Raw genomic sequence first — 24353 nt, 5'->3', positions numbered from 1 at the left:
TACATATTTATACGAAACATTTATAAATTTATGGTATATAAATAGTATTTCTCGATACTAAAAATGGTATTTAGTGGTATTTATTGCGAGGCCAGATGGTATTTTTAATCGTTATCGGCGCCATACTGCTGCCAACTTCACGCCGTATATTTGGGGAGTGACTAAGTTTCGTGTAAGAGAAAATTATAAATAAATGCGTTAAAAACAGCTGCAATTGTCAAATTGTTACTGCACTAGTTGTCGCTGACATTCTACCAGACGGCGCGACCGCATTGGTGCTGGAAACACAGGACATTCCACCGAATACTGATATACATTTTTCTCTTTCTTTACAACACAACTACTACTGCAAAAAAAAGTGTAAAAAGTGTGTGAGCTACGACAAACGCATAAAGAAATCGGCGGCGCGCAGGTTATTGGATTTCGTTCATAAATCGGACGGAGTAACAAGGATAAGGATACAAATCGAAACGAATTGAGCTAGCGACGACAGCAAAACAAATTCGAAGAAAATGGGAGCTAGAGAAGACGAGTACGATTATCTGTTCAAAGGTAATTATAAACATGACACTGCCGGTGGCTGCAGATCGGCGGAGGTAGAGGTAAAGGTGGGGAGGAGTAGCGGCGGCCCTCTCTCCCTCCCCAGTGCCTGGACACAATGACGCAGTGGTTCAATGGCACTAATTGAAACTAATTGGAGAATAACAGAAAGTGCAGTCGAAAACCCAGAGTTCATGTGCTGGTATGTGTGTGAGTGCTAGTGTGTGATTAATTCCCAAAATAAGTCCAAGAAGTACGCCCCCCGAGTTGGTTGGTGTTGCTGCTTCCCGTGCAGTTGGATGCCCTTTGACGGCTCTCTCACGCTCCCGCTCTCTCTTTGGGGCCTCTTCCGGAATCAAGTACATTGCCGTTAACTGTCTGTTTTGTCATTACGTTCCCGTTGCTCTCGCCACGTTGCATGCAAAAGCCAACGCAAATCGTATTTATAATAGCGATAAAAGTTCCCTCTTCCAGCGGGGAGTACTTTTGAATGCTTAGCCACCCACTCACATTCTTAAATTGATTAGATTTCAAGTTAGTACCACGAGTGAGAGTGTAGGTATTATTACTTCTGTACAGCTGGCTCTTGCATTGACTTTTTTTGTAATTTCTTTGCATCTGTTTACGGCTCTCTCGCTCTCCAGCTCTCCCTCTATCTTGGTGTTGAAACCTCAGTTGGGAGTTTGGCACAGTGGGCCGCATTCGATCCCCTTTGCTCTAAAGCCTCAGCTTCCCACATCTTTTGCGTTCTTTGTATCACTTCTGTTTATGTTCGGGGTCGTCAATTCTCTGTTCTTTTTTGTTCTCTTCGTTTGCTACTACGCCGCAAATTCCAATTGCGCTTAAAAAAAGACTATCACAGCTGAGCTTTAGTCTGAGCAACTGTTGAATGTCATTAACGGGTTATCTCAATTATTCATTTGAAAGAATTGAAATGTTCGTTAATTTTATAATCAATCAACCTCAATATTTTTATTTACCAACCATTTCATATAAATCCACCCAGTGGATGTGTTTTTTTGTCTCAAATTCGTAACCCCTTATCTTGGCAAGTATTTTTAGGTCAAGTATCCAAAATGTAAAAACAGAAAAAAAAACACCATGTGCATGTGTGAAATGTGTGAGTGAGTGACATGCATGATGAGGCCTCGAATTTCACACATAACGATATTGGCCAGGCATGACTCATGCACGGAAACCAACTGTCGAAGAATTCCGCTCGGGGCGATAAGCCCATAATCACATCATAACCAATGTGAGGCTCTATACGAGCGATTCGTACCATTGAAACTAGCCAGTAATGACGACGGCCTCCATTTGCTACTCCCTTTTATTAGCCGGCACCGTCCGATTAACTAAGTGCCATTTCTCTTTGAGGATCAGGTCAGAAGTCGAGCTAAAGAGAAAAGTGACTCATGGCCTCTCTTTCTCTTGCCGATAACTGTAACCAGGTCGCTCTTAACTGACCAGTAAAGCAAAGAGAGTAAAGTGTTTGAAGGGTTTTTGTTATTGTTTTGCCTGATTGGCAAACACACCGCTTTTATGACAAGTTTATCCGTTCCTATGGACGTATTTGTCCTTTTTATAAAAAAAAATAATTGTTTATTATACGTTAGCAGGGTGTTATAGTTTTAGTCAGAAGTAATTTCCTGTAATTCGAACACTTAATTCTCGATCAGCACTAACAGCCGATTCAATCAATTCTTGTCCGTTTGAAAGAAATGTATCCCTGTTATTATAATTTTATAGGGTTTACTTTACTAAATTGTCAAGAATTCACTGGATTTTTTTAAAATTCATTATGCCAATGACCCAATAAAAACTTACACAGAAAAGCTTTCCGAACTAAGAGTTGGCTTAGTTATGATCAATTTCAAATTTCTCAGAAGTAAGATGTTAATAATAATTAAATTGATATGTATAAAAGTTTAGGTCTCCATTTCTTGATTGATATATGGATGCAATAATTAATTAAAACGACAAGTATGTACATAATTTATAGAAAGAGCTACAGCTTATAGAGTTTATTTGCCTTGGCCAAAGTCATGTCACTCAGATAAACCATAAATGTTTGCTCTATCGATATAGAGCACAATAAACATTCCACAAAGCACAAAGCTCCCGAACGTCCGCTCCTCCCTTAAGCATAAGATATTTGTTTCCATGGCCTCAAGTCCCTCGAGTATAGCGGCTTTATGTACACGCTGACCTTGGGGCGCCACTCCAGCAGCGAAGCCCACGAAGGGGGACATGACCTATTCGAGCCAACAGCTACCAGCTAACAGCCTGTCCGACCGTAAAAACACAGGACACGGGGTGGAGTCGCCCCCAAACCAAACCACACACCGCGCCCACCCACATATTATGCAACTGGGACACTTCGATTGTCCAATGCCAATGCCAATGGCTCGAAAATCGCTAATGCTTTGTAATCCTTTGCAGTTGTCCTTATCGGTGACTCTGGCGTTGGCAAGAGTAATTTGCTCTCCCGTTTCACGCGCAATGAATTCAATTTGGAGTCGAAGTCGACAATTGGCGTGGAGTTTGCAACGCGCAGCATAGAGGTGAGTATAGCAGGAGGTCAGGGAGCACCCACGCCTGTGTGCTTCACGGGTGAGGTTGCGTGTGCGTTTCGCCGGGAGGTAGTAAGCATAGTGATGGCAAAATCGAGGAGCAACCTAGGGGGTAAGCAGTCAATTTCAGTAAGTGTCTGGGAAATTCACTAAATAAAGGATTGCCAATTGGTTTTCTTTCATAATTTATGAAGCCATCGAGTTGGGGGATAAGCTAAATGTTGACATCATCGTCACCAGTTGAGTGTCATTAAAAGTAAAAGTTCAAGTAGGTTTCAAGGCTCACTTTAAATTTGATTAAAAACTTTTAATTATTTTTTTTTAAGACAACCGGAAAGGTATGCTTTTATTAATTATTCGCACAGACTGAGTTTTATTTGTTCCTAGAGGTTGCCATCACTGTTTCTGTCGAATTTGTTTATTGATTTTTTAAGCGAAACAGCCGCAAGGAGACAAGGATAACTTGGCGAAATTGCCAATTACTGCCACCATTCAACTAACGCTCCTTCTATGTCCTTCTTCCCACCCCACATCACTTCACTCAATGCAGGTCGATGGAAAAACAATTAAAGCGCAAATCTGGGATACGGCCGGCCAAGAACGTTATCGCGCCATCACCTCTGCCTACTACCGCGGTGCTGTGGGAGCTCTGCTCGTCTACGACATCGCCAAGCATCTGACGTACGAGAATGTAGAGCGGTGGCTGCGGGAATTGCGCGACCATGCCGACCAGAACATCGTCATCATGCTGGTGGGCAACAAGTCCGACTTGCGGCACTTGCGCTCCGTTCCCACAGACGAGGCGAAACTGTTTGCCGAGCGCAACGGCTTGAGTTTCATAGAAACCTCGGCCCTCGACTCGACGAACGTAGAAACGGCATTCCAGAACATACTCACAGGTGAGTTGTCCTTACCGCTAAGAATTGTTAAATATTAAACAAAACCAATTTATATCCCTTATGTGACCTCAGGCGATAGTTAAAGATAAGGGACATATTGTTAATGGATTCACTTCTTTGTCTTTCAGAAATCTATCGCATTGTGTCGCAGAAACAGATCAGGGATCCGCCGGAAGGCGACGTCATCCGTCCGTCGAACGTGGAGCCCATCGACGTCAAGCCGACTGTCACCGCCGATGTGCGCAAGCAGTGCTGTCAGTGACCGCCCCAAGCAACATTAGCTATTCCCCGCAACCGCCAGAACAGCAACATAAACAATAGCAACAGCAATTACAACTACAACAACAACAACATCAACATCAGCAGCAATAACAACCAGAACAACAGCAAGATTAGAAGCAGCAGCAGCGAAGATCTGGTGAAGAGAGGCATTGGGAGGAGTTTTTGTGTTTTTTAATTAGAAAAACAGCCACTTGCAGTTTGTCATAATATTTGCATATAAATTGATGAATCAAAATCAACAAAAACACCACCATCACCAACACAACACCAACAGCAGCAACAGAATCGAAAACAACATCCGGCTGTAGTTAACTGCGGTTTAAACTGAAGTTTTATATATATATAAAGATTTAAAGAAATATCGCATAAATCGATCGCCGCGATCGTCAATGCCTGCAAAAATAAACAAAAACAAAAAGTGGAAAGAATATAAGCAAAAAACTAAACACTCCAAATTCAGTTTAAGCTGTAGAACTATAATTTATATAAATATAAATATATGCTAATATTAAAAATATTAATATTATTAATTTTTCGCAACATAAATAATAGTTATAAACAACCGGAAGGAAATTCTCGATAATGATGCAAACTCATTTCCAAACCAAAACCACACTGCGCAGCTCGCGGCAAGCAATTTTGCGGACTTTTTTCAGTTTTTACTTTTACCTACATTTTCAAGAATTGGTAAAATCAAATCAAATCAAACAGCAACAGTTGTAAAACTTTAAATGCATACATGAAACGAAAATCACATCATTTGTGTTTGCTATGTTAAGTGTGATTAAATAAATATAATTTAAATAAAAGAAAATCACTGTCGGTTTTTTTGTTAGTTTGAAACGAACGGTACGTTAAATTAGAGTGGCCAGACTGTCGTGCTAAGCGAGAGGCCGCTTGAGCAACAGTTTGGTATTCTGGGCTGCCGCAGCCACACTGATCTTAGCACGTGCAGAAGGAAGAAACAACTTGGACAAAACATGGGACGCGGCAACAAGAAAGTGCATCCAAAGTCCCGTACGGCCGCCTTCAAGGCCAGTGAGCCGAGCGAGATTGTCGAGGCGCCCCACTCCTTCGTCATCCACCGCGGCCTCACCTGCCCGTACATCACAGACCTCACGCTGGACTTCAGGCGTATTATGGAGCCGTATACGGCTACTAATCTGCGAGAGAAACGGATGAACCGCATCAAGGATTTTGTAAGCTTGAGCAGCTTCTTCCATGTCTCGCATATGGGCATCTTCAACAAGGCCTCCACGCAGCTGTCTTTCAAAGTGGTCCGTTTGCCGCGCGGTCCCTCCCTGACTTTTAAGGTTTGCCACAACTCTATTAATCGGATTGTTCCGAATAATTCAAGCCCTCCCCCAGGTTCATCAGTTCACGCTGGCCCGCGACGTGATCTCGTCCAGCAGGCAGCAGATGATCGACAACGACCACTTCAAGCATCCCCCGCTGGTCGTCATGAACAATTTCACCGGCGATGGCAAGCATCTGAAACTGATGGCCACCACGTTCCAGAACATGTTTCCCTCGATCACCCTGACCAAGGTGAACATTGGAACAATCCGTCGCTGTGTCCTGTTCTCCTACACTCCGGAGACGAAGCTGGTGGAGATGCGACACTACTCGGTGCAGGTGGTGCCCGTGGGCATGAAACGAGCTGTGAAGAAGATAGTAAAAGGCGCTATTCCGCATTTGGGAAAGTGCACCGAAGTGGTGGATTTTGTGACAAAGTAAGAAAATCCTATGTGATTTCACAGGAATTTCCTAATACATATGTATATATTTTGCAGAGATGGATTCGCCTCCGAATCAGAGGCCGAGGATGACGAACAGTCGCACGTGGTGCTCGCACAAACGCTCAAGAGCAAGGGCAACCTGGAGGACAACAAGAGCTCCATCAAGCTGCACGAAATCGGGCCGCGTCTAACCATGCAGCTAATCAAAATAGAGGACGGACTCCTCACTGGCGAGGTTCTGTACCACGATCATGTGGTAAAAACGGAGGAAGAAAAGGAAACGATGCGCAAGCTGGTCGAGAAGAAGGCGAAGCAGAAAGAGCAGCGCAAGAAGGAGCAGGCGGAGAACCGGGCTCGCAACATACAACTTAAGAAGGACGAAAAGAGGGCGGCTAAACGGGCAGAGGAGGGACACAATGACAGCGATCCCGAAGATGATGCCGAGTACTACAAGGAGGAAGTGGGCGAGGAGCCAGATGAAGGTGAGTGTGTGTAACTCTTTTCAGTTGAATGCGGCTAAGGATGTGTTTTTGTGTTTGCAGAACTCTTCAAAATGGAAGCCAAGTCCTCGCGCAAGCGACCCAAGCTGCCCGGCGGCATGAAGTTCAAGAACAAGCGGGCCAAGCTGGATCCCAAGAGCAAGAAAACCAATGGCAAGCCAAACGACTACAAGGACAGGAGGCCCAAGTTTGATCCCAAAAAGAGTAGGAAGTCAAAGTAGTACTTTAAATATAAGCTATTTTATAAACAGACCACTTGTCGGTTGGCTGAGATAATGGTAACAATGAGAACTAGCTGAACATACGCTGTACCACCTCCTTGTAGTGGGTGTTGCTATCCTTCCAGCTGGCAGCAATGTTGTCCCGCAGCTTGCTGAACTCGCGCTTCTCCTCGTAGTTGGGCACCCGCTCGATGGTGGCCTGTGCCTTGGCAAACTCCTTCAGGTGGTAGAAGGCCAATGCGCGCCGGTAAATGCTTTTCTCACTGGGACTCTCCGCCGTTTCCACGAATTGCGTGTGGTAGATGACGTGCTCGTAGCGCTTCTCCAGCAGCAGGCAGGCGGCCAGGTTGGTCTGTATCTGGATAAAGAGCTCCTCGACTGTACTTCCGTTAATGCCGTTCTCCCTCTTGGTCAACTTGTCGAAGGGTTTGTATGTGATCAGCAGCTTTGCGGCCCGCGCAAAGTAATCAAATGCGAATTTCGGATAGGATTTGAATGTGGCCACGCCACTCTCCTTGAGACGCAGCGCCAGGTCATACATACCCGCTGCGTCCAGCTTCTCCACCTGCGTGTTCTTCACTATCTTGTCCAGTCTCATCTCGAACTCGATCCGAACGCCATTTTTGGTCAGGATGCTGCAGGCGGCTGTTTCACCGGGAAGGAACTGCTGCAGCAAAATCTCGACATAACAATCCACTGGGTACACGGCTCGGCCCATTTCCAGGGAGTGTTGTTGAGGATACGCCGTGGTTTCATCGCTCGCCAAGTACTTGCTGGGCCGCTCACCCAAATTGGCGCATTTCTTGTTGACACTGAACTGCAAGGTGCTGCACGCCGTTGGCTTCTCCATGTCGCTCAGCTGGAAGGCAAGCACTTTCTTGGTAAGGCCTCGGCCTTTATCCTCCCATTCTGTGCCCACATACCAGTCCATCGTGGAAGTTTAAAGCGAAAAAAAGGATCGAGGAAATAGTTAAAAGCTATTTATTTCGCCTTAGGTTCTTCAGAGTGACCAGGTGGTGCACGGGAAATCAGGCTAAACTGTCACTGACCCACTAAAAATCCAATAATACATCATTTCCACTAGTTCAAATAGCAAAAATTAAATGTGTGAAGTCTGTTACTAATTCAAATTTTAAAGAAGACCTCTGTAAATACCCAATACTACACAAATGTATTATTTATTTTGTAACATCAAATTACTGAAATCTTAAGTTAGAACACTATATTACATATGCTATAACCATAAAGAAAGCTAATTTCGAAACAATTAAACATTTTTCTTATTCATCTCTAGACCTTTTTAGGAACGTTCTTAAATTAAAAAAATCGTATAATCGTATAAAATAACTATACTTTATGCTGAAAAAACCAAAAGTAATATTAAATTTCATTACATTTTCCTATACTTATTATATTTACAGTTTGAAAGATACAGGTTTACATTCGCAGCTTTAAATTTTCTCTTCATCTATGATGATATTGGTGTCAGATTAAAAAAAATTAAAACCGTACTTCTGAAATAATAAAAAAAAGCTCATATCTCAGAGTAGATCAAAATACGTTGAAAAACAACAGAGTTATAATTTTTTTGTATTAGTTTTCCGATCGTTCCATATAGCAGCTATATGATATAGTCGTCCGATGTGCATAAAATTAAAACCCAAATTTTGAAATAATATAAAATTACCATATCTCGAAGAAGATGAAAAAAACGTTAAAAAACAGCGAAGTTATAATTTGGTTTTCTAAACATTTGTTGATTATTTCTATGGCAGCTATATGATATGTCGTCTGATCCGACACGCAGTGAGAATAGTCAGAAGACTATATGTAAAGTTTCGTTTGGGCAGGTTCAAAACAGAGAGACTAGTTTGCGTAGAAACGAACAGACGGGCATAGCTAGATCGATACGGCTGCTGATCTAGAATAAATATACTTTATAGGGTCGGAAATGACTCCTTTACTGCGTTTCAAACTTCTGACTTAAATTATAATACCCTGCAAGGGTATAAAAAAGACTTATTTCGGGGTATATGGAATTAAAAACATCAAGACTATTATTTTTAACCATATTTCCATAAATTATGGTGTGCTGATCATACACATAAATACATATGTATGCATGTACCTGCAATAAAAAGTAAGTACAATTTTTGTACTACAAATCGGGAGCAAGAGCTGAGGATAAACACAAAACTCCCTCCCTGCTTAACTTTAGGAATATTACGAGGGGATAAGGGAGCCCAATTTGCTTTGAAATATAAAACGGCAGCTCCTTTAGCATTTATACACAATTTATTATTATTTCTAGTTATCTGTTACCTATACTAAGCCCATTCGCACAGCAATTCGCAGTTGCTCAGCCATCGTTTAACAAGCTGCTCTCTTTCCACCAACAGTTTCGCATAGTATTTCGCAGAGTATGTGTTCATATTTCAATCAACTTGCCGTTGTTAAAGTAAAACGTTATGTACATACATTAGTTAACGCGGAAGCGGCGGGGATCGTCATCCGGATCACGTATAGCATCGTAACTTAACTTACACATAGCAATACATATTTAGTAAAAGTATCTGTTGCATACATTAAATATATATATATATATATATATATATGATGAAACGTCCTGGAAATTTTGCTATTTACTACATACATCTGTGTATTTCTAGAGTCTATAGGTATAATTATGGTTCAATCAAGGAATCGGTTACATATCGATTAATTTTGTTCAATCTTCTCCCCGAATAATTTCAATTACCAATTGCAGACGCAGACACGGGTCAACCACAAGTCTTTCATTCATTTAAATTATTTGTATTTTGCATTTGGGGTAACTTAGCTTACAATTGCCAATAAAATACTAGGCTTAAGTTTAAACTTTACAATTAACACAAACATTAGGCAATAGGCATGCTAAAATAGGTTACAAATGTGCAAACTGATGCTCTTGCTTGCCAATTTCAATGAAGCAACTCTAACTAACATTTATGCTAAAGACTGAACTCTCTTCGCTGGCCGTCCTGCAGATTCCAGTTGCCTCGCAGCTGACAGTTCACGCGATTCTGGCTTGTGTATTTGAGCTAAAGAAACACTTAAAGTAACGCCCGATCGATTCGAGGACTACTGACCCTTTGATTAGTATTACAGCGCCTAAGTAACTAATACAAAAGTTTCGTCTCTTTATATTCTCATATTCGTACATGACAAACAACCTAACAGCCAGTTTTGCAAAAATATTTTCGTGTTTTCTATATATACGCCTTTTGCTTTTATTGTTGTTTGCTTTATAACTTCATTTTAATCTTATTCCATGTGTGTGTGTGTGTGCCTGTGTGGATGTAGTTGTGTGTGTGTGTGTTGAGTGTGTGTGGGTGTGTGATTGTAAAATAGACGCTCAGAGATCGCTGTAACTTGGATTCCAAAATTGTTGTATGTTTTTACGCTGGCTACCTTCATTCATCATAATCATCAATATTCTCAACATCATCTAAATCATAGTCCAGGTCCTCCTCCAGCTCTGGGTCGGAGGAACCTGAACCTGAACCCGTGATAGAGCCCGAGCCATCGGCAGCATCCTGATGCCTAACATATCCCCCCATAACAGCCCCAGCATCATCTCTCGAAATCTCGTCCTCGAAATCGCCATCTCTGTCTTCATCTCCATCCCCATCGTCCTCGTCCTCGTCGTCGTCGTCGCTCGAGGGTATTAGGTTCAACTCGCGCAGCTGCCGTTGCACGAAATGTTAATGTTCCATCAAGGCCGCTGTAAAAGCAGGAACAGAAACACAGAAAAGAAAACGATATTATGCATACATAATTCAAGAGATCAATGAATGAAGTGAAAGTTCGGCATCACTTACGTGACGGTGTGCGTCCGGCCTTGTTCTCATTGGGTGTGAAATTTAGAAAGTCCCAAATCACAATTGTATCATCGTGCGAGCTGCTCACAATCTGGAACTCGTCGAATTGCAAACGAAAGACGCGACCAGTATGTTCCTATAAAAAGGAGAGGGTTCATTTAGTAGGAAGTTAATCTAAAGGTTACTGAGTGGACACTCACCACAAGCGTATTCAGGCAGAGTGTATTAGAGGCTGCCCTCGGATCCAGGGCTGCCACCAAATCCCACACCTTGATCTTGCCGTCATAGGCGCCGCTAACGATTCGCTTCGTATCGAAACGGATGCAGCGAACCAGCTCCTCGTGCCCCTCCAGGACACGGAGACAAGCACCACACTCGATATCCCACAATCTGCAATATAAATGAATAATAAGTACACCTATATTTACGAAACACGCGTCTTCCAACCTTATGGAATTGTCTGAGCTGCCGCTGACTACCAGCCGATCCCTATACTGAAGGCAGGCGATGCCACGCTTGTGGCCATTCAAGGTGCGCACGAATTCACAGCTCGAGGTGGACCAGACCTTGATGGTGCGGTCCCCGCTGGCGGACACAATATACTTCTCATCAAAGTCAACCACATTGACGGCAGCCCGATGGCCGACGAGAACGCGGCGCAGAGTTATCTCGCTGGGCGAGGTCATGTCCCAGACGGCGATGGAGCGGTCCTTGGAGCAGGTCACCATCATGCCGTTGTTAAAGCGCAAATGCAGCACCGCCTCGCAGTGATGGATGAGGGTGTTGACCATCTCGCCGGTATTTACGTCCCATACCCGGACTGTGGAGTCGCTGGATCCACTGATGATTACCTTGTCGTCGTACTGCAGGCACAGCACTGAACCAGTGTGGCCAATGAGGGTCTGTAAATGAGCAAGAGCCGTGGTTAGGTGCTGATTCCCAATGGCGTGTATCTCAGACATCCTACCTTGACGCACTGCAGATCCGTGCGATCCCAGATTTTGATAGTGTTGTCCCGGAGCCCGGATACAATCTTGCCATCGTCGTACTGCAGGCAATAGACACCCTTCGAGTTCTCAGACCGGCAATTGATGCGGTGCAGCATGTGGCCACCAATTCGCCAGTTATTCTCTATGCTGTCAATGTCCTGAAAAAAAAGGAATATAAAAGTCAAGGCTTGGTGAAGGTAAAACTACGCGCAGTCACCACTCACATTCATTATCTTGGGGAACAGCTCGCGATGGAATGAGTGTGGCCGTTGGGTCTGGCCCGGTCTTGGCTTGAACAGATACTGCATCCAGTTGCGCCGCTCGGCAAGTCCACGCCACAACGAATCTGTTCGCACCTTGCGCTCGATGAGCTTCTTCCACAACATCCCCTCGGATATGACCCGCAGCCATTCCTTGCAGACCAGCTCCGCGGATTTGAGCGATTCGGCATCCAAGTAGGACAAAATGTTCTCGGCAATGTGATCAAGGCCTTTGACTGAAAGGAAAGCATAAGTAAAATCATGTTTATTAATAATTTCGGTGAAGGGGATGTAAAACTGCCCACTTTTCAAACAAATTTTGCGAAACTGCTTAAGTTAGCTTAATGAATTAAATACCATATAATGACACAAAATTTAATATTTATTTAATTGTATTAAAAAATATTTACAAGTCTACGAGAAATAGGGAATCTCCTGAGTTCCTTTTAAAAAGTTGATTTTCGGTGTATTCCCTTACTGTCTACAAAAACATGCTATTTCAAAAAAACTATAATCCATTAGTTAAAGGAAAATGTCCCGAGGTACTCACATAGCGTTCTTATTTTTAACATTTTTTCCGATATTTTATCAAAATTCAAAGTCAAAACTAGATTTTTTGAGGAAAAATATAGTTCATTTCTTAAATAAAAAATATAATAAATTTTAAATTTAAAAACCCAAATGTATTGGGGTAATAAATATGAGTTTTTTTTTATAAGAGGGAGGGAAAGTGACTTTATTTTAAAAACTAAATTAAATGTTTAGTTATATTTCCTTTTTGAGATTTTAGATTTAAATAGAAAATAAGCTTATAATAATTCCGAAAAGAATTACGCCTTATTGTGTCCGTAACCGGGAATTCCAAAGATCGAGGAGGAGGAGCTGCTGCATACAATATTCCATAGGTCCGTCATTCTTTCAAATATTATTTACAACAAATTTTGTATTATCTATTCCACTTATTTATCGAAATCGGTGGACAGAGAAGTTATAAACAATGTTTTCGAATGGTTCACAGGTTCAAAAACAAACAAAAGAGACAATATACACACAATTGCACGAGAAAAACTGGATATTTTAGATATTTACGATTGATGTTTTGATTAAATAATTATTGTCTAGATTACTAGAAATCAAAATGGAACCTTTACTTTTAAATTATGCAGCTAGGTTCCTAACACAAAACGTTTTTAAAAATTTGACTTCTATTGTTCAATATATGTACAGATATTTTATACATTATAATAAATTAAAATCGGTTTACTGAGTTATATTTCCAGCTGGAAGGTTTGCTGAAGCAAGATTTCTCTTTTGTTTTCAGTAACTTTTCAGTAGGTTAATGTCCTTAAGTCCATTGAACTCTATTTAAAAGTATTTAGTGGCTTATACATACAATCCCCAGTCCAATTTCAATAAAATAGCCTACCAAAGGTTAAATATACATATATGCATGATCACATTTAACAACCCCTTTTTATTTAAACCAGATTAACAACATAAAATTACAAATAGGTTTATATTTTTGCTGTTCGAAAATGTTCCTAGACTTTTTTTTGCGATAGTTATACTACCCATATAAAAAGGATGTAATGCTTCTTTTATTAGTTCTCTTTGTGGACAAGTTAGTGACTAAGCCCGGTGCTATTTATAGTCGACACCCAGTTATCTCCGATATGACACATGACACAATGTGCCATCAGATATGGAGTAACTTGAGGTGGAGCAGACGAAACTGCTGCTGCAGCTGCCACTCTTGTCAGACACCCACTCGCCAAGCCAAGCCAAACCAAAGCCCAAAGCCCAATGCCCAACCCAATCCCAATCCAACCACTCGGCGCCCGTCATCAGCCGACAAACAAGAGAGACAAAATGATGCACCTAACGGCATTAAAATGCACTTAGCCCAGTAAGTGGGAATGGGAGTGGCAGTGGCGGAGGCGCAACCAATAGACCGGCATATTTACATGTGTCTTCTGCGCACACACGCAGCAGGCAGCGCCTCGGAGAGTGCTTGGTGGGGGTTGGCCTCCTCCACCACCACCTCCATGTACATGTACATCTCCATCAGCATTGACAAACGGGCTGGATGGGCCAGGCTAGGCCTCGCCAGACTAGAGTCTGAAGTGCATGCGAGTGGTCCCTACTACCTTCAGCTCCCTTTTCTCGTTCGCTGCATTTGCCAAACACAATTAAAAATGTGCATAACTCGCAAATGGCAGGCGGTTGGCGGGCGGCAGCGGCGATTTGGCTCAAGTTGTTTGCCGTCGCCGGCGACTAACGGTCTTGAGAGTGTGTCTATTCGTCGTCTGTCTGTTTGTCCCACTGTCTGTTCTTCAGTCGCTCTATTCCCCCGGTTAGCTGCCTTTGAAGTGCATTACAATGTAAATGGAGGAGACAATGTTGTCTACTTTCAACTCTTTTTCGTTTCGTTCCCTAGAACCATCAGTGATGCCAGCAAATCGTTAAATATAGCAGGAATAAGGAGCAAGTTAGCTAAACCCATAGAATAGGGGTGACTTAAATTCCAATTTTGTTCTACATCTTGGACGCAATGCTCTAAAAAAAAGGGTACACTTGAAAATGTTGCTAAAGTGTATCACCTCTAAAAGGGTTGGTATTACAACCAAGAACAAGGAGGACACTAGCTAGGGGTTATGGCAACGGAAACCACTGACAAGTTCCTTAAGGGGGGGGTAAGGTATTTAATTTTTTTTTTCGTAAATTTTTTTTTATTTTTTATTTTTAAGTTCAACATCTTAAGAATATTGTGTCCAAGTTTTACATCGATCAGAGTAAAATTGACGAAGTTATGCGGAGTTGAACGAAGGTCGGTTGGTGTTCAATGCATGGGAATCACAAAGTTTAAAGCGCTCTCCTGAAAAATTCAATTTTTCAAATCGGTGTACACGATTACAGAAAAACTACTGGACCGATCGATTTGAAATTTGGCACACACATTCTTTAACTAATTCCTCAGGTATTCACGTCGGCCTTTTTTTAATTTTTAATTTTTATATATTTTTAAATTAAGAAATAACGTTTTTTTTTTAGTCAAAAATCGGGTTTTTGACTTTCAAATTTCATAAAAAATCACAAAAAAACTAAAAAAAAAAAAAACGCTTCGTGAATACCTCGGGACACTTATCCTTTAACGAATGAGGTATAATTTTTTTAGATCGGATGATCCTGTGGACTGTTAGGATGTACACCGCAAAACAACTTTTTTTGGAGGCGACTCTGGAGATTCCCTATAACTTCTCTACCTCTAAATATTTTTCAATACAAAATTTATCAAAAATTATTCAAATGTTGTGTTATTATATGGTATTTAATTCATTAAGCTAACTTTAGCCGTTCCGCCACAATAATTTTTTGAAAAGTGGCCTTTTTTGCACCGAATTAACCTTACCCCCCCCTTAAGGAATCTACTATCCCTGCCAGTCTGTTGGTGCAAGGAAAGAATATACAGCAATGTTTCCCAATTGCATTCTAACAGACAATCAAGAGGAACATGCTTTATAAGGTCGGTAAGAAGAGAACCAATAAGTGTTTAAAATAAATAAACAAAAGTACAATGCACGCACAACTCATTCTTGTTGAGTATTTGAGTCACCAATATACATTTATACACACGTTCCTACCCGATCCGATGCATACATAAACGTTCGCTTATTCACCAAAATCCGATCGGACTCATTGCATGCCCGTTAGTCGTCGATCCTACACAATCAGCGTCCCAGAACTTACTTGCCCAACAGTTTTGATTTTGATTAGCTGGCCACAATTGGCGGCAAAATCGATTCACATTTTCTTATGAATAAAATACAAGGCTTGCTGCTCCGCTCCGGTTTTCGTTTTGTTTGCTGTTCCGGTAAAGCGCGTTTAATGGAAGCAACGACCTTTCAGTCAACAGTTAATACAGCCAACAGCCCTGGCCCACCCACTGGCTCCTCTCCTCCACCCTCTGCTCCGCCGGAACCCTGAATGAATGGCACTGGGATCTGGGACCGTACGGGAGCGAGCCACCTTTCATGTTGTTCAACTTTGTACCTGCCGCGTTTGTTATTGTTTTCAGTCATTGCGTGCCGAGGGATTAAAACTCTGGGTCTCTGTGTTCTATTCGCTATTAACACGGCTAAGACTTGGCTTGTGCAAGGAATGCTGCTCCCGGCTTGAGCTTTGCCTTGGCTTAAAGATGAGTTTACCCCGGTGGCTGTATCTTCACCACTGGCTTATCAGCGGCTAACAGGCAGTCTCTTTAACCATCAGGGGGTAGTGACCTCTCGCACAAAGTATGACATTGATAACGCCTGTGTGACGTAACGGACGGACCACCCCGTTGATCTTTGGCTAAGCAGCTGACGAATTATGTTTGATTTGATTAAGTTTTAATGATTTAATAACCTAAATATTAACCTTAGCCCCTGAAAACTAACCAATTAAAAGATTAAATGAAATGAAAGATTTCCAATAAACTCGGCACTGAATCATAAAAATTGTATATGTTTCATTAACATCTTTTTAATTACAAGCTTAAAGAAAATTAAAAAATTAATTCAAATTAGACAAAATTCTTTTTCTGCAGTTAAATGTATTATTTTTTAAGTACACAGATTTTGGTACAGAAAAAAATTTTTAATGAGGAAAAAAAATTGCTTTGTTGAAGGTTTGAGGCAACATCCATTATTTACCATAGCTTAACAAGACTCTCATAGATAGCAACTAATTTAAGTATGTATGTATATCCAAGGGTATTCAAACTTTGACCTCATGCTAACCTTGATTTTTTTTAAATTATAAACTAAGACAAACGAAAGGTACTAAAGGTGTAATTATTTATTTAAATATACAGGGCAACATTCCTTCCCAGACACCTTAAAAAAACTAACGTTTCTGCCACCTCATTTAGCTATCTTACAACATTTTATCAATCGCACCGATTCTTAGAACTTCCTTCCAATTAAAACCCTGGACGATTTAATGTTCCCCAGAACCAAAATCATACCCCAAAACCTCTCACTTATCTCGTTTAGTAGTCTATATTGTATCTTAATATTGGTACTCACTCGGCAGCAATGTGATAAAGTCTCGCTGGAGCATCGGCTTCAGATACGCATTGATCTGGCCGTGCTGATAGTGACACATGCGCGACAGCAGCTGCTCCACAAAGTCTACCTGTCCCGACTCGCTCCACTGGGTGAAGTACTGAAAGCAGAGTTCCCGCTCTGTCTGGTACGTGGGCGAGGAGTCTTTCTTGCGCACCGGGTCGTACAGCATGGTGGTTGTGAACTGTGCGGAGAAATAGAGAGATGGGCAAAACGGGGGCGATTAATTATGATATTGCATTCGGTTGGTGATGATATATGTAGTAAGTAGTAGCTAGTATGTGGATGGATGTCAAGGGGCGATGATCGTAACAACTGGAAAGGTAGCTATGTGGCTGGCTGCGAGTTGTGCAACTTTTCCTAAGTTTTTAGGCAAGTGACGAAGCCCCAAACTTGGGGCTTACAATTGGGCAATTAGTCGAGCTCCGCTCCGTTCCGAGTTTCTTTCTTCTCCGTAATTTTCTCGCTTTTTGTTTTTATTTGGCGGCGAAAGACTTGGCAAAGCAGAGTTCACAAAAGGCCCGACTAGAGCTAGAGTCGAGCCGCTGCCAGCCGCCGCAGATCATTCACACGGAAAGTACATACTATATATAAAAATAATAATTCTATCGATGTTTATTTGGTGTTCCATCCTCATTAGGCGCTGCCGCTGCCTGCTAAATATAGCGAATCTCAATCGATGGCCGGGGTATTGCCGAATAAGATCGCCCCCTATTAATCATACGTCATTAATTCATTTAAAGCGCAAAGATCTCGGCAAACAAAGTGAGTAAACAAATCGCGGACAATCGGGTGTGAGTGATTCGAGCAATTAAGCTAACCTGCAATGCCAGCGACTGCCAGAAAACCTTGCTTATATGTATGTAGTAACACTGTGAGCGTTAATGTTATGTACGATTTTAATTTAAGTGCAATATTATGGTTTTTGCGAGCTTCAGTGGTTAGCCTCAGCCTCAGCCTCAGCCTGGCTACGTGGATGTGAGGTTGACGGGGGCTGAGTGCAAGGATGCTCTCTTTCGACTATTTACACGGTATTACTTCCAACCAGATTCCACCTTGATTCCGGGTTTTTTTTTTTTTTTTTTTTGCAAAGCAAAAACCAAGATGACTCAAGCAAAATATTATTGCCAACCCGCACAGAAAAAATTAAGAAATAAAAACCGATTTTGGGCACACCGCTTAATGGGCTTACACACAGATGACCTTCATTGGTACGCCGCCTATCACCCTCGACAGTGTATCCAGTACCTATCCGATATTCAATACAATAAAGTAAATACTGATTGAAATGTACACGGACATTAAATGTACATTCATACTTTGTGTGTGGTTTCTGTGTTATTAATTGTGTAAACAAACTCGAGGCCAATTAACAAAATCCGAAATCTGGTAATGGGTTGGAGAACCCGCCCCTGGGAGGCTGGGCAAGAAGAGCTCTTGGCAAGGAGACGGATCAGCGCCAGCGGTGACGATGAATAATTGGGCTAACGCCTGCTGGGTCCGAAAAGTTTAAGGTTAGCGCTAGCGCTTGGGCTGCGGAGAAAGGGGGGAAAGCCAATGCGACAGTGTCCGCCGAATTTAATAGAGTGCACGAGTGCAAAATCTCTGTAGTATATACGAAAATAAGACACACACGCACGCACACTCTTGCGCCACCTACGGCGCGCCTGTGTGCGTATGCCTGTGCGTGTGTAGAGGCGACACCTTGAGCATTATGTACATAAATAGGTATATTCGATCTGAAGGCACTGCATATCAGGAGCTGAAGTGGCGCTAGCCCCGTAGTTTCCCACTAATAGTCGCACACTCACCGCCTGGGCATTGGAGTTGGTTTCGTCCATTATTTTGTCAGTCTCCATTTTCATCATTGTGTTGTTGTTTGTGTGTTTGTAGAATTTGTTGGCTGTTGGCTGTGTTTGGATTCGTCTCGCTGCTGCTGAGGCTGCTTTTGTTGCTACTTCGCTTCGCACACGCACACACACTCGCGCACCACGCAGTGGCTATCGCTGGCGCTCTTTTTGGACCACACACGGCAGCACGGTACGCAATTTAATATAATTTATCTCGAAAGAAAATTACAATTCGCTAGTCTCGTTGTCAGTATGCCCGCAGGCGGGATGCGCGAAAACGGCAAAGCCACGAAACGGGAAACTCAACACGCCGAACTCCTCTCACCAGTGGCACAAATCTCTTTGACAAGTCATTCTCTGGGTTGCTCAGCGCTGCTGGACTCGAGGTTGTGCCTGAGCTTTGACCCGCAAACGCACAGACTACTGTTCATGCGGTCGACTTAGATGAGTTTTTCACTAGTTACCGCCGAAATTCGGACAGCTAACACAAAGCTACTGAAGTTTCTGCGGATGATGAAGCACAAGCACTATGCGACGGAACGGTCACACTGCGGGGATTGGTGCTGCAAAATGCCGTTGGATTGGTGACAGTCTTTTCAATTAAAATATAATACGGTCATTTTAACAGAATCTGCTTGAAAACATGATTTTAATTTCTAAATTATTTTAATTCTTGGGATCAAATATGCACTTTACTTGTGTTTACCAACACTAATCACCAGCCTTGGCAACTCTGCCTACCAGCTGGCGCCATTGGATGGTATTTTAATTCGAATGGTAATTTCTGGTATTTTTTTTTCGAACGCAGCCTCACTGCCGATCGCTCTCTCTTTATTTTCTGTTGTCGGTTACTTAATTGATAAACTTTTTGCGGGGGGCGCGCCTCTCCAGATAACCCCCACTTCTAAATTAATAAACATTGCGCAAGTATGTGTCTGCCTGCCGGCATTCAATGCTCAAACGCTCACTTTCATTTGACCGCAGCAGCTGCTGCGTCTCCAGCCTCCCATCAGCATTAACGTATTTTTCCATATTCTCAGTGGTTCAGCTCACCCACCTGCTCAGGATGGCTTCCCGAAGCAAGGATGCGGCCAACTTTTTGACCGACGGCAAGAAAATCGTAGGAGTGGCCCTCAACTACATGTAAATTAGTGGTATTCCTGAATGGGCTCCAAATTGGTAATTCCTCAATCCCGATCATTGTCTGCTGCAGGGACGTCGTGAAGGCCAGGAATGTTCCGGTACCAACTGAGCCGCTGGTATTCCTCAAACCCACTTCCTCGTACATCCAAGAGGGCCAGTCCATAGTTGTGAGTGATTTTATTTAGCCGATAAAGAGGCTGATAAAGTGGAAAGACTAATCTGTGCTCTCCACAAGACCTTTGATCTCAAATTAAAGATTGCTTGCAATTTCTTTTAGCTTCCCAGAGTGTTCACCAAGGTGGCCTATGAAGTGGAGCTGGGCGTGGTGATTGGCAAGCCCTGCAAGAACGTCTCCAAGGCAGACGCCATGAGCTATGTGGCAGGATACTGCCTAGCTCTGGATCTTACTGCTCAGTGTCATTTGGTAAGGAAATAACTATCGCCTACTTTTATGAACTTTCTAAATCACAATTCTATCCACGTTCCAGGGAGCAGCCAGAGCGGCTGGACATCCCTGGACCCTCGGCAAGGGATTCGACACGTCGACGCCCGTCTCCCAGTTCATTCCTGCCGACCAAGTGAATGATCCCCACAATCTGCCCCTGTGGCTGACGGTCAACGGAGAGGTGAAGCAAAAGGGCTGCACCGCCGACCTGATATTCAAGGTGCCCGACATCATTTCCTACGTTTCCAAGTTCATGACCCTGGAACCCAACGATCTGATCCTGACCGGAACGCCTAACGGATCGGATGCGTTCAAAGCAGGCGACGTGATTGAGTGTGGAATGGCGGAGCTAGCCAAGTTCAAGTTCCAAGTGTGCGGAGAATAAATTTGATAATTCAATGTATTTTGCTCATATTTCGATGTGCGACTACTTCCTGCCACTCTTGACATCATCGCAGGCCATCAAGTACTTCTGCATCGCTGCACAGTCGCTGGTGTTCTTCCACTTGGTTGTGGGACAGTTGACGTACACCTGCTCCATAATGCAGGCCAGCAGGGTGGCGGGAAAATAGTCGCACTCGCCCTTTGTGTGCATCCATTGGAATTGCTGAGCTCGCTTCTGAGCTGTTGGGTATATGTATGTATGCATAAACGTATTTTACGGGGATCTGGATACCATTCGAAACGCACCGTAATCCGAGCAGCTGTTCAGGCTCTTTACCATCAATTGGGACATGGTCTGGTCGTTCCTATAGCGCTGCTGGTAACTACTCTGCAGGGCCTCCACGTTGACTGTTCCATTGCTGAGCAAGAATCCATTGGCTTTAAAGGAACACTCTGCAATGCACTTTTGTTGTGGAAATAAATAAATAAGTCCTTGTTATTGCAATCAATCAGAGGCTGTTTTATTTCATGCTTTAATAAATATAATAATATAACATTTGAACTCACAGCATGCAGGGCTACTTTATCAGTTTTGAGATTGCGCGACTGCCCATTATTTGTAGTGGTGGAGTTGTTGGTCAGCAAGGATTTGCGGCACGCCTTTATGGCCTTGTCGTTTTTCTGGACATCGCAGCACGAACTCATCTAGGAAAATTAACAAATTTGGTTAAACATCCTTCTCTTTAATGGCATTACACACAAATTTCGGCTGCTTTGCCTGATCACAACTTGTGTAATTAAAGGATTTAACGCAGGAGCAAAAAGCCAAGAGAATAAATATGACAAAACACTGCATATTTTCCATTCAACGTTTATTAATGATATGAGGTTTACAAAAAATGGTTTGTGCATTTTAAAGCCGCATTTTAATTCCATTTAAAAGTTAATGTAGCATAGAAATCATTAAGCTTTTTATTGCCAAACATTAGTTGACCAAGTAATTATACAGAATGCTGAACTGTAAGCGCATAAAGAAAATAAAAAAGCAGTGCACTGCACTGCAGGGAGTAGAAGTAATCAAATAAATAAGGAAAGACTTCCAATTTTAAAGTTTGCGCTGTATTATTCAGTATTTTACAGTATATTTCCAAAAACGTTTGATTCCAATTGGAAAAGGACTTTGTTAGTTAGAATTTTTGTAGCATTTATTCATAAAGGTTGGGTTAATATAAAACAATAAATAAATCAGAACAAAAAAAAACAAGACAGAGCAAAACAAACGAAAAAGAGAAATTAAAAATATGTTTACCTGGGCCGAATTATTTCTTTAGGTGCATTGCTTGTGGTATTTTTACGATGTCGCGTTATGGCCACACTACCTTCCACGCTCGAAATCAAAACAATCTGGGACGACTGGGATTTTCGATCTTTAACGTAAAAAACCTGCCAGCCCGATATGGATCCAAACTTGTATCAGGGAAATGCCATCTTCCGCAACCAGCCGTCGTATAAAGCCTTCAACAAGTCCTTCGAGCATGTGGATGATGCGCTTTACACTTTCCTAAACGAGGTGGACCCGGAGGTCCTAAGGCTTGAGCTTAAGGAACCGTCTGAGGTCTTCACATCCTTCAAGCTGAACACCGCCCCGAAGGATCCGCGCACCAATGAAGTTCCACGGACCTGCGTCTGTGACCACACCATCAGCCGGACGGAGCCCCGCTATAGTTTTCCCAATCCCCTGGGACACTTTTCGGAGTTAAACCTGCAGCAGCAAGCGGCTTGCATGCGAGTTCTGCTGGCTTGGCAGCAGGGTGCAGCGGTCGCAGAGGATGACTTTGTGATTTGGCATGCCACGGAGAAGAAGCGGTGCAATGAGCAGCAAAGAGTACAGAAGTACATCCACGATTACGAGCAAAGTCAGAGGGAAGTCCTCTATATACCCATGAAGCGCCTGGTTACTATCTATAGGCAGTTATACGAGCTCAGCCTGAAGAAGCTGATGAAGAAGTACGCCAACGAGTCGTACGTGACATTCTCCGGGCTGCCTCAGCTCTCTCAGTGCAAGAGTCTAAATTCCCAGACAGTCAGCATAGAGGAGGTGGAGTTGGAGAGAGTTGTAGGCCGCACCAGGATCTGGCCAGGAAAGGAGCTTCGCAGTGACTCGGTCATGCGGAATCTTAATGTGCGCTTGGATCGATACTCTGGCAAGGAACCCAAAGATTCTCCTACTCTTTTACGGGACGAAGAGAAGAATCAGGAGGCGCTAGGTGGCAATGTAGTGGTCTTGCCCTTGGACTCACTGCTGATGCTCCTAACCTCAGGGTCATATGTCGATATGTCTGCCGAGATGTTCGTGAGCATAGGGGAATCTACCGGTGCGGGACACAAATACATCGAGTTTTACACTCCGTTTCCTGCGCGGAACTGCGGTTGGCATACAAACAGTCTGGTCCTGAAGAAGGCCTATGAAGCCTACATATCACAGCCTGGACAAGCCAGGTGGTTGAACTCTGACCCGAACGGAGCTACAAGAGAAATTACAGACCCCGTTGACATTGATATGACAGCTTCCTCGATCAATCTCCAAACGGACTTTAAGCCTCTCTTAGTAGGTGAATTATCATCAGACATCTTGGATACCTCCGCAAACGCTGCACTGGTTAGTTGGTGCCTGAGGTGCAAGGGAAGCAATGGTGAGGACATTGGGGAATTCCAAGTATTTAGCACCCTTACAATCGCAGCGATGATAGACGACCATGGGAAGCAGCAACCTCTCGGTTGCCACCTAATCAAGATGGAGAACAAACCCGACTGCGGCTGCGAAATCATGTCTAAGTACGAGCTGATATCGGCTTGGCTGCAGCTGAAGCTTCTGCACGCCGAAGTGGGGCACTGCACCCGCATTTCGCTGCGAGACTTTGAGCCCATGCTGGAGGAGAAGCTCACCCTGATCTCGCTGGAGCAGCAGCTGCACGACTATTACAATACAAGCATGCCACAGTTACTGTCCAATCTCTACGAGTTTCTCCAGCTACTGTGCTCGGTGCCTGCCGGTACTTTCCTCCTGCGACATTCTCCCAAATACAAGGATAAGTTCTTGCTATGTAAAGCCACCAAAGAGGCGACAGCTCAGAGCTTCCTGCTGCACCAACTGTTAACGGAGTCGCCACCCAGCGATCTGAACTTCCTTACCCAGGGCAGCTACCTCCCGATTTCGCCCACCCTATGCGGACGTCTGCACGAAGAACTCCATTTGCTGCCCTGCGCTTTTCCACCGAAGGCGGATGGCAGGGCTGTGAAGCGGCGAGGGACGGCGGTCCTACCCAGGACAGAACCCACAAAACGGGTCCTACCCAGGCGACAGCCAGTCCATATGGGAAAAACATCTGCTCAACGTGAAAATATCCGTCACACTTGTAAGACGGCGCAAAAAAGAAGGGCCAGAGCTCGCAAAATAGCGGCTGCCAAAGAGGAGAAGGCGCAATTGGACAAGTTTATGAGCTTGTGATGTTGAAGTTAAAACTACTATTGTTTTAAATAAAAAATAATTAAAAAATTTAATT

At 43.1% G+C, this 24353-nt stretch overlaps 7 protein-coding genes across 9 annotated transcripts; 4 read left to right on the top strand and 3 right to left on the bottom strand.

Moving 5' to 3' along the window:
* The first annotated feature begins 87 nt into the window (after positions 1 to 87).
* On the top strand, positions 88 to 5108 carry Rab11 (RAS oncogene family member Rab11). The gene is made up of 5 exons (XM_017181258.2): positions 88 to 172; positions 360 to 552; positions 2983 to 3104; positions 3664 to 4012; positions 4141 to 5108. Exons 2-5 carry the CDS (start codon positions 513 to 515, stop codon positions 4272 to 4274), a joined length of 645 nt encoding a protein of 214 aa, XP_017036747.1. The 5' UTR covers positions 88 to 172; positions 360 to 512; the 3' UTR covers positions 4275 to 5108.
* Positions 5109 to 5227: 119 nt separating this feature from the next.
* Positions 5228 to 6833, top strand: ppan (Brix domain-containing protein peter pan). Its single transcript, XM_017181255.2, has 4 exons — positions 5228 to 5607; positions 5663 to 6027; positions 6088 to 6515; positions 6576 to 6833. The coding sequence occupies exons 1-4, from the start codon at positions 5275 to 5277 to the stop codon at positions 6752 to 6754; spliced, it is 1305 nt and encodes a 434-aa protein (XP_017036744.1). The 5' UTR covers positions 5228 to 5274; the 3' UTR covers positions 6755 to 6833.
* Bdbt (Bride of doubletime) lies at positions 6752 to 7780 on the bottom strand. The gene has a single exon (XM_017181256.2). It carries the CDS (start codon positions 7683 to 7685, stop codon positions 6825 to 6827), a length of 861 nt encoding a protein of 286 aa, XP_017036745.1. The 5' UTR covers positions 7686 to 7780; the 3' UTR covers positions 6752 to 6824.
* Positions 7781 to 9556: 1776 nt separating this feature from the next.
* On the bottom strand, positions 9557 to 19334 carry slmb (beta-transducin repeat containing E3 ubiquitin protein ligase slmb). The gene is made up of 8 exons (XM_017181212.2): positions 18780 to 19334; positions 16930 to 17152; positions 11828 to 12099; positions 11582 to 11761; positions 11062 to 11516; positions 10815 to 11004; positions 10615 to 10750; positions 9557 to 10517 (listed from the first exon to the last, which is right to left on the bottom strand). The coding sequence occupies exons 1-8, from the start codon at positions 18834 to 18836 to the stop codon at positions 10498 to 10500; spliced, it is 1533 nt and encodes a 510-aa protein (XP_017036701.1). The 5' UTR covers positions 18837 to 19334; the 3' UTR covers positions 9557 to 10497.
* Positions 19335 to 19615: 281 nt separating this feature from the next.
* Positions 19616 to 20809, top strand: LOC108084839 (oxaloacetate tautomerase FAHD1, mitochondrial). Its single transcript, XM_017181213.3, has 5 exons — positions 19616 to 19745; positions 19859 to 19961; positions 20032 to 20128; positions 20239 to 20385; positions 20450 to 20809. Coding segments are annotated over exons 1-5 (690 nt in total). The 5' UTR covers positions 19616 to 19744; the 3' UTR covers positions 20792 to 20809.
* Positions 20810 to 20833: 24 nt separating this feature from the next.
* Positions 20834 to 22237, bottom strand: Obp93a (Odorant-binding protein 93a). 3 transcript variants are annotated; one of them, XM_070287435.1, is made up of 4 exons: positions 22100 to 22237; positions 21358 to 21495; positions 21097 to 21253; positions 20834 to 21030 (listed from the first exon to the last, which is right to left on the bottom strand). In XM_070287435.1, the coding sequence occupies exons 2-4, from the start codon at positions 21493 to 21495 to the stop codon at positions 20834 to 20836; spliced, it is 492 nt and encodes a 163-aa protein (XP_070143536.1). In that variant the 5' UTR covers positions 22100 to 22237. The 3 variants fall into 3 exon arrangements, with proteins under 3 accessions (XP_070143536.1, XP_017036703.1, XP_070143537.1); XM_017181214.3 differs by lacking the exon at positions 22100 to 22237 and adding an exon at positions 21551 to 21647; XM_070287436.1 differs by lacking the exon at positions 22100 to 22237 and having other exon boundaries at positions 21097 to 21306; positions 21358 to 21445.
* Positions 22238 to 22246: 9 nt separating this feature from the next.
* Positions 22247 to 24342, top strand: Ice2 (Interacts with the C terminus of ELL 2). Its single transcript, XM_017181211.3, has one exon. The coding sequence runs from the start codon at positions 22247 to 22249 to the stop codon at positions 24296 to 24298; it is 2052 nt and encodes a 683-aa protein (XP_017036700.1). The 3' UTR covers positions 24299 to 24342.
* Positions 24343 to 24353: the final 11 nt, after the last annotated feature.

The sequence above is a fragment of the Drosophila kikkawai genome, chromosome 3R (genome assembly GCF_030179895.1).
Source record: "Drosophila kikkawai strain 14028-0561.14 chromosome 3R, DkikHiC1v2, whole genome shotgun sequence".
Classification (NCBI taxonomy): domain Eukaryota; kingdom Metazoa; phylum Arthropoda; class Insecta; order Diptera; family Drosophilidae; genus Drosophila; species Drosophila kikkawai.
The sequence above is the reverse complement of the archived record's forward strand: the minus strand, read 5'-3'. Positions and strand labels throughout refer to the sequence as shown.